This window comes from Gossypium hirsutum, chromosome A02, assembly GCF_007990345.1.
Source record: "Gossypium hirsutum isolate 1008001.06 chromosome A02, Gossypium_hirsutum_v2.1, whole genome shotgun sequence".
Lineage (NCBI taxonomy): Eukaryota > Viridiplantae > Streptophyta > Magnoliopsida > Malvales > Malvaceae > Gossypium > Gossypium hirsutum.
Window position 1 is genome coordinate 94,149,694 of NC_053425.1, and position 9,342 is coordinate 94,159,035.

At 31.7% G+C, this 9,342-nt stretch overlaps 1 protein-coding gene across 1 annotated transcript; it reads right to left on the reverse strand.

The window, feature by feature from the left end:
* Window positions 1-1,533: 1,533 nt before the first annotated feature.
* LOC107951879 (growth-regulating factor 4) lies at window positions 1,534-5,759 on the reverse strand. Its single transcript, XM_016887048.2, has 4 exons — window positions 5,116-5,759; window positions 3,664-4,021; window positions 1,880-2,268; window positions 1,534-1,808 (listed from the first exon to the last, which is right to left on the reverse strand). Exons 1-4 carry the CDS (start codon window positions 5,354-5,356, stop codon window positions 1,801-1,803), a joined length of 996 nt encoding a protein of 331 aa, XP_016742537.2. The 5' UTR covers window positions 5,357-5,759; the 3' UTR covers window positions 1,534-1,800.
* Between the last annotated feature and the right edge of the window lie 3,583 nt (window positions 5,760-9,342).

A 9,342-nucleotide genomic window follows, 5' to 3' on the forward strand; every position in this document is an offset into this window, starting at 1 on the left:
TATAATGATCTCGAATCATAGAAGTACAAATCAAAATTGTCCACTACTCAGCAGCAACTCGACTTTCCCTTCTCTCACAACGACCTGATTTCGTCTTTAGCTACGTTCAATAATTCAATAATAAAAACATCATCAGTTTACACCCAATTCACATCCAAATACATAGTACTCATATTTTACATTTTATTCAATTTAGTCCCTATACTCGAGATATGCATATTTTTCGATATCGATGATCGAATCAGAATCTGATTTCATACTCCTCCATTAGGGACCCTATACTTTCTATTCATAACATAGTCTCTTGACAGGTTTTCTGTTTATTCAATTTAGTCTCTAATGTTACAAAGTTATTTAACAAGCTTAACTAGATTTTCAATTTAGTCCTTATCATGATCTAAGTTTATTATCTATCAAATTCAAGTCTAATTCATCAATTTCTCTGTAATGACTACTTACTAAAAATTTAACAATTGAAGAAATTAATATGTGGGTTAACTAAATCAAATTCCCATCATCATGAATCTATAATAATTATAAGAAAAAGGTTTGGTGACATTATTCAATTGATGGCCGAATGTAAGCTTGAATAAGAATGAAGTTTTCTTTTTTTTCGTTCTTTTTTTTTTGTGGACAGTGGATGAAATGAAGAAGATGATAATAATTTTCCACTCATTTTTGTATTTATACTTGGATTAAAATTAGTTTAATCTAATTAGTTAATTAAAACATTATTATGCAATTTTCTAATTTTTCTAAGAAATAATATTGATGAAACATGACATCCCAGTTTTTAGATCAGTACATGAAAAATCAGATATAAATATTCTATAAAATTTATAAGAATTCTAGTGATCGGAAGTAGTTGATTAATATACTAAGGCTTAGTTTGAATAGGCGATTGAGTGCGGTGCGGTGCGTTTAGCTTACTTTTAGTCTCACGTTACAGTATCGCTATAATATCTAATCTCACCACCACCGCTGTTTTTACACTAACCGCAGATAAACGCACCGCCCATCCAAACTCATCTTAAGAGGCAAGCTTCCTAACCTTTATTGTCATTTCAACAACTTCAAGGACGCATTGCATTGAAAATACGTCAGCCAAGAAGCTATCATCTTCCACTTGATCAAGGCCTACTTTAACTTACCCGTAAATAACCAAAAACAATCAATTTAGCGGGTGATAAAATTTTGGATAGTAATTCAATAAATTCTAAAGCAGCCTTATCACATACATGTCACATAAAATGGTATTATTACAAATTAGTAAAAAAGTACTTTTTTAAATATACTTTTTCAAATAATGACATGAACAACCACGTTAGCTACTATAAACATAACCTTACCGCAGTAACTTCAGTTGATGCAAATTTTAGATCTCAAGACTAAACTGAACACATTTTCAAAGAGAGATTAATTGATTTTTTTTAAAAGAAAAAGCAAAGGCTTTCGATTTATACCGTTGTCCAAAAGAAATGCATAAATTTATTGAAAGTTTCTTAAGATGTAAATAATAGTAAAATTAACCCATAAAGAAAACTTGCTCTTTCAATTGGATTAAGGCTGCAATATTCTGGATTTTTCAGTTTACCTGCTTGGATTTTGTTTTATTTTATAACCTAAAACCTCAACCTTGCAATGTTCTAATACTCTAGTACAAACAAATGACGCTGAAAACCCACAGTTATATAACACAATGTCCAGGTAAAGAAGAATCTTCAAGCAGCACATGTTTAAGCACCAAGCTACAACTTGTCTCGGCCCTCTGATCTTCAGAGTTTCCCCATTTTTTGTCACTCAACTAGCTGCAGCACAGTTGCGAGACAGATTTTAGACAAGGACATACAGATGAACAATTATTCAGTGGGAAACTCACCGTGGGGAGAACGAGAACTGGTTGTGGAGAAGTCTGGTGAAGCCATCGGAATGGATATCGATAGCTGGGTAGTAGAGAAAGGGGTCTGGTTAGATCTCTCGTCTTCCAGAGCTGACCAAGAGTCTCTGGTTTTAGGCCACTCGTCGAAGAAAGGTCGAAGAGATTGACCCTCGTGTTTCACAGGTTCCCCAGAGTTGAATTCGCTCAAAAACAAATGCTGGGGGTAATCATTCTGCAACATGGAGGGGTTGCCACTGGGTTTTGACTGAGGAAACGAGGAGAGTCTAGATTGCATAACAGGCCATGCATTTTCCTGTTGAGTATCGATCTGGAAACCCCGGTTGCTCCCTGAAGCTTCTGAAACCTCAGCCTTAACTCCTTCAAGATACCTATGCATTAGAATCAATCGAGTAAAACACATGAAAAATATGGTTACCAAGCAATGGCCAATGCAGATATATAAGCATGCGCAGACACACAGCAACCATGATACGTCCGTCATATAATCCATTAAAATTGTCAGAATCATTTCCAGGGCGTAAAATATGAGAATATAGCACAGAGGCGGCCTTACATTTGTTAGAAATTCATCAGAGAAGCAGTTAAAACAAATGACAGAATCGAAACAATATATGAATAGCAAAATGTCATCAAACTCAGTACAAAAGACAAAATTCAAAGCCTGCGCGGTCCAAATGCATTGAAACATAAGTAATGGACTCCAAGTCAAACATGTATGCAGAGAAAATGATTCATATAAATCAATCTGCAGAGTCTCAACTGGAAATCACAAGGACATATCTAACATTGAAACCTCTTTCATCAGATAAAAACGAACCAGTGACCAACCAACCAACAAAAAATTTTCTATTCCTCAAGCACTTTTGCATTTATTGCAAAAATGATCTATCAGATGCTATGTGGCTGCAAAGCTAATAGTTTAAGGAACTTATACATAAAGCAAAGGAACAAACTCAAAAGATAACCGTAAAAACACACTCTGCTATGCTATGACAATGGAATCCTACAATGTCCTAATGGACATAAGGGCCCAGAACCCTGTACATTTTAGAAAAATAAAAGCAATTCAAGGAACTTATCAGTTACCCCCATGTCATGGGAGTAAATGAACATATAAACTATTATTTAGAATCGAATTCTTTGAAAAAAAAAAAAAAGTATCCATCCCACTAAGCAGCAGCTGAAAGAGTGGGTAAGTTCTCTCCCAGTAACATGTTCCGGACAATTTCTCATGGCCGTCAGAGAGCAAAACGAATTTCATGGAGAAAACAAAAGCAAGAAGAGGACGAAAAAAGAGAACAAAAAGGCACTGTCAGCAAAGAACAAGTTTCTGCTATGACACTACTGATTTTAACTTCCATCTTAGAAGACAGCAGGGCCCAGAACCCTGAACTCAACAGAAACTTTAAAAGCTTCAGCAAGATCTCCATTTACACAAATGTGAAGGAATCTGCAATTTTACTTCTACCACACAATCAAAATATATGGGCCCAGCAAATGATGTATTTCACTTCCGCACAGCTGGAAATTCCAGAATTCGAATCTGAAAAAGGGTTAACAATCTAATCCTCCAAACAAAATTATTGGTGCAAAATTGCCAACCCTTCTCAGTGTAGGCATTACCCTAAACAAAAGACACCAAAATTTAATGTCGTAAACGGAAAAGAAATATTATGAAGGAATCAAGTTCTGGTTTTAGTTCTTTTCTATAACATGCAAAGAATGAAATTATGCGAAACTAAAACGCATGAAATGAGGATTACCTATGATCTTTGCTTGGGATTCCATAGGGGATTGACTCAATATGATAATGGGACTGATTAGGTCCAGAAGCAGTAACTTGTTGAGTACCACTGAAGGCATGTAACGGAAGGCACTGGAAGCTTCCAGTCCCACCACTGTTTCCAGAAACAGTCAATGATGTCACAGTAGATGATGACTGTGCCATAGTTTGCGATTCCACAGGCTTTCTTGAACGGTTACGGCCACGATGCATATGCCGCTCACAGTACTTGGAGTCAGGGTATGCATCTTTGGAGCAACGCCATTTCTTGCCGTCGGTCCTCCGGCATCTTCCTGGCTCCGGATCCACCTTCTTCCCATAGAAGGAACAATACCCCACTGCAAATTTACACTCAAAAACTCTGATTCATTACTAGCTAGGTTTTCTTCAACAAAAAGGAACAAGATTGACAAAACAAGAATAAAGTAAGTTACAAGTAAAACAAGAAAACGGAACATCAGCAACAATGACAACATAATAAATTATAACAATGATGTTAGAAAACTCTAAAATTACAAGCATCAAAATATGAATAAAGAATTGTCAAAAAGTGATATAATAATTGATGATTAAGACATCAGCAATATCACATGGATGAATAAAGAAATACAGAAGAAAAGGATTTGGCATCACCTTAGAAGAATCTTTTGAGATAAACTACTATAAAAGTAAAAGAAATTTAAAGACAATCCATGACGAAAGGTAATATCACCAGAAGAAACCAACTTAACACACACAAACAACAAAGAAAGGAAAGCAACTGAAACATAGAACCAAGTGTTTTTCTTTTCTTTTTTTTTCTTTTTTTTTTTTTTTTGCTTTTCAAACTTGTATGTAAGAAAATTGAGGAAAAAAGCGAAAACGACTAATCTTGGTCCTAGAAATGTGATTTTAATAAGCAAGTAAAGAGATTATCCCCAAAACCCAACAGCTCTTCAAAGTCAATTAATTTAAGGAATGTTTCCCAACCTATCCCACTGGAAGTAAAAAGCATCATCGAAAAATCAAATATCCACTCAACCATATCAAAATCTTTTATCTTAAAACCCATTAAAAAGGGGGAAACCATCTCTTGCAAATGAGCAATCTTTTTACTTATTTATTTTTTAGTCATAAAAAAAAGTATGAAGCAATTTCAACCCCAATTTTATTTAAAATCTGGTTATGGTTCAAATCAAAAAAAAAAAATTGATTATGGTTTTCAAAATAAAGAGATCAATATAGAAAAAAGAGATCTCTTTTTTTTTTTTACAAGAAAACACCTGCATACTGAACAAGATTCCTCAAATCAAAACAAACACACCCAGAGGACAAAAAAAAAACTCAAAACATCAAAGGTTTAGAAAAGAATAATAAAAGAAAAGGGGAGATAAAAGAGAAGGGGAGATTAAAAATAAAAATAAAAGATGAAAGAAAATCATATTGGGCTTACTGGTGGGGTGGTGAAAGAACCTATGAGAAATGGACTCAAAGCTCTTCTGAATAGGGAGCACAAGATCAGGTGGCACAGGCAAACCTGCCATCATATACTTAAAGATCAAAGCTTGATGTTCCAGTTCTTGCCATTGTGACACTGTAAATGGTGATGACCTTATTGCCATCATCCCCCCACCACCATTCCCAGCCCCTCCTCCCCCAACGCCACCACCGCCACCTCCACCGCCACTATTCATCTCCAACGCTACCCAAGAAACTTGTATTTATAAATATATCAATAGCAAGAGAAAAAAAGAACTCGCTATGCTCACTTTTTCCTTCTTTATTCCTAGAAGTTAACCTACTTTTTGTAACTTCAAAAGCCTTTTAAACCCACAAACTGTAACATGTTTTTAGGACTAATAAGAAGAAAAACTTGGGGACATAGATCAAAAAGAACCTCTATCTTCCAACATATTTCTTGTTCCTTCTATTACTATGTCACAAAGTCTCTATCTAACATATATATCTGATTTGCTTCGCTTTGTTATGTGTTAAGGAGAAAAGGGAAGGGAGTGCCTGGGCAGGAATCCCCAAAGCCCAAGTTTAGTCCCATCTTTTTTTTCTTTTCTTTTTTTTTTTTTTTGAATATAAGTTTAGTCCCATCTTTAATGGGGAAGACAAAAGCCCTTTTTCTCGTAACAATAATGTTAGGGTTAATTATGGCTTAATTGAGTCAATGGTTAGACTAATAAATACTTGAATTTAATTAGCTAAGTGTGGATTAATTAGTTTAATTTGATTGGATAAATTAATGGTAATAAAGGGGAAGAGTTCCTAAAATAGGACAAGGGGTGTCTGAACCAGAGATGTTGTTTGTTGTTTGTTGTTGTTGGGAAGAGGTTGTGTTGTCTTGAGATGAAGTGATGTGTGAGACAGCTTTCGGTAACCAGTCAAATGTGGATAAAGAGAAAGAACCCATTGACATTGCAAAATTATTATTTGATAAATTATCTTTCAATTAACTGTCACATTTTTTTAGATCATTTTTTAAATATCTAAGAAAACTATTATTTAGTAACAAAAAATATATAATTTAAGATATATTTGATTTTTTTAAGTTTTACTTGTAAAATTAAAAATATATGTAAAGATAAAATAAAAATAAGTGTTAACTTATTTACGTGCATATGAAATCTAAAAAAGAAAAAATTACACGCTATATAAAAATTAGTTTTTTTATTTATACATGTATATATATATTTCTTTTACTGTTCAGGAATAGGTTTCTTTTTTCTTTTTTCTTTATAATTCTGTAAAAACCTTAATAAAACACGGAGATCTTTCTAGCGTCCGGACGTGGGTTTTTTAATAGGATAGGACCCACTATAGTTTTAAATTGACTGTCATGGTTGAGGTAGATGAAGGAATTTTATGTGTAAAAAGTAAACTGGTGTTAATATTTTTTTAAGGTTGTGGTCATCATTCAACTTCAAAAATTAATAAAATTATTAATGAATTATTTGATAGTTTTTATTTAAATTATTATATTATTAAAATTGATATCGTACTGTCTTTTCTATTCAAATGGTTTACGCTAATTAAAAACTTTCATTTCTCTTTTTTTTTATAGTTCATTCTTTTATGAAACAATTCAATGTCGTAATTCTACAAACTAAGATTCATAAAGTTTTCTTCTTTGATTTTTAAAATTGACCATCAAATTAACTTGAATTTAAAATTTGTTTTTCTACTTATCAGTGAATACTGATCCACCCTACCAATCATCGAATTGTCAATTGGAGCTCACTAGCCAAACTTATTAATAGTTTAGTGACTTAAATAAAAAAAATTAACAACCTAGAGATTTAAATAAAAACTTTCGAATAATTCAGTAACTTAAATAAAAACTTTTAAATATCCAATGATCTTTTTGTAACTTGCTGAAGTTAAGTGACCAAAATATAAACTTATTAATAGTTTACTGACATTGGATGTAGTTTACCTTAATTTTAATTGGCATAATGAGTTTTTTAGCCCTACAACTTTACAAAAAAGTTATTTAAGCCCTCCATGTAAATTTTTGTCTCTTTTAACCCTTGAGTTTGTATTTTTTGTCAAATCACTCCAAAATTGATGGAAAAGTTAATGTTTGTTTCCTTTGCTGACATGGTATATACATGGATTGCCACCTAGATGACACGTCAAAATTTAATTTACTTTTTAAGTTTTTTAAAATATGTTTTTTATAATTTTAATTTTTTTAATTTTTAAAAAGTTTTTATAATTTTTATAATTTTAAATTTTTAAAAATTAAGTAAATATTGACATGTCATCCACATATGCAACGTCAAAAAAGTTTAAAAAAAAGTTAAATTTTCTATTCATTTTTAGGTGATTTGACAAATAAAAATAAATTTAAAGGCTAAAAAGATGAAAAATTAAGTAGGGAGCTAAAAAAAATTTTTTTATATATATAAAATGGAAGGGTGAAACCATTTTAATCTAACCTTTTAATTTTAGAAATTATTTGTTAAAAGCGAGGGTTTGTTTTAAATTACTAAGTAATTTTATGTAATTATATTTTAATTTATTAATATTATTTTTATTTCATATGATTAATATCGGTGATGTAACTGTTGGAAAAGAAATTAACAGCATGTTTGGTTCAATGTAATGAATTATGCATTCAACTCAAATTCAATAGGCCCACATTAAAGTAAATGTTTGGTATAGTGTAATTGTTTATTATGGGTGTTGATGTTTATCTCTCTATTCCCACTAATCACTAAATAGAGGCTGAATACCATTTTTTGCCCTACCTTTTGAATTACCCATTCAGAGCACAGTAAGAATGCTGAAAGATTTAACTTTTTCATTTTTGTCCTCATTTTTTCATCATCGTTCTTTTTACACTTTCAACTATAGTCTTCACATTCAATCCCTTCTCCATTTCCAAAGCCCTAAACATCATTGTCCCTTACTAACTTCTTCAATCTTTCCCAACGACCAAATCCCTAATCCTTCCAACTCTATTTCAATCTCATCAGTTTTTTGTTTTATAAATTCCCTTACGGGCTTCAATTTTTTGTTACTAAAAATTACAAGTATTTATTCTAAATTTGTTGGCTTTATTTTATTTTTGATCTGGATTTCGCTTCTTGTATATGGCTTTGTTCTGTAGGATCTCTGTATGATTTTCTTTTTTCGAATTCTATAGTTTTGTTTCTTTTCAAAAATAAGAGAAAAATAGGAAAACTATAAAAATTGTAAGTGTGAAAAGATGATTGATTTCTATTTTGCTTCTAAATCAATTCTTTGCTAGCATTTTCCTCATAGGAATCGAGATTGTTGCTCGATCTCAATCGCTTCATAATTGCGGTATATCAAAACAACATCTTTTTGTTGAAAAGAAAAAATATATAACAACAATATGATAAGAGATTATAGAAAATAAAAACCCTAATTTTGTGCCCAAAATCAAGCAGTCTTCACTTTAGAGGATTTTGAAAATAAATAGTTTTAAAATTAAAAAATATTTGAGTCTTTAAATATGAATACCTAAAGAATTACCCAAATTTTGTTGTTGTCATCTTGCCATTTAAATCCTGTTGTTGATGTCTTGAATTGTATTGGTTGGTTCTGTTAATGTGATTCTATTGGTTTTGGTCATTTTGCCTCTATAGCTTGTTTTCCATTTCTAAAGTCCATTTTTTAGGTTTCTATGTTATCATTCAAGTTTTGAACATTATCCCACCTTTGGTATTTGTCTGTTCCTTTTATCTGGTTATTTTGACCTTGCTATTGATTTTTTTCTCATGGCTGGAATTGTGTTGGTCTAGTGCCGAACATTTGTGTTATGTTGTTTCCTTTGAGGTGATTTGGTTGTTCTTATTGCTTGAATTATATCAATAATAACTAACTTGATTGTAAATTATCTCCTTATTAATGAGAATTTATCTTATTGTTGGGAAAAGTAAATATATAATTGTTTTCTATGTCTTTGAATGATGAATAAATAAATAAAGTTAATTTCACATTTCACTGTTATATCTTTTATGTTTCTGTCTTTCATGTTTTGCATACATAGCAAAATTTTGAAAAACAAATATTAGCCCATTAACTGTCTAAGTTCAAACTGATGATAAATGGCACTGTAAGAACGTTTATATTTGCGAGAAAGAAAACATACTTCAGTAGATAATCTAAACGAGTCTATAATCCCATAAAAGAATCAAAGTGA

Excerpts from the sequence above, each read along its gene's own strand:
- LOC107951879 (XM_016887048.2), bottom strand. The coding sequence starts at position 5,356 with ATGAATAGTGGCGGTGGAGGTGGCGGTGGTGGCGTTGGGGGAGGAGGG. Across the intron at positions 4,022-5,115 it reads GTTCTTTCACCACCCCACCA|TGGGGTATTGTTCCTTCTAT; the intron begins GTAAGCCCAATA and ends GTAAATTTGCAG. Across the intron at positions 2,269-3,663 it reads ATCCCAAGCAAAGATCATAG|GTATCTTGAAGGAGTTAAGG; the intron begins GTAATCCTCATT and ends TCTAATGCATAG.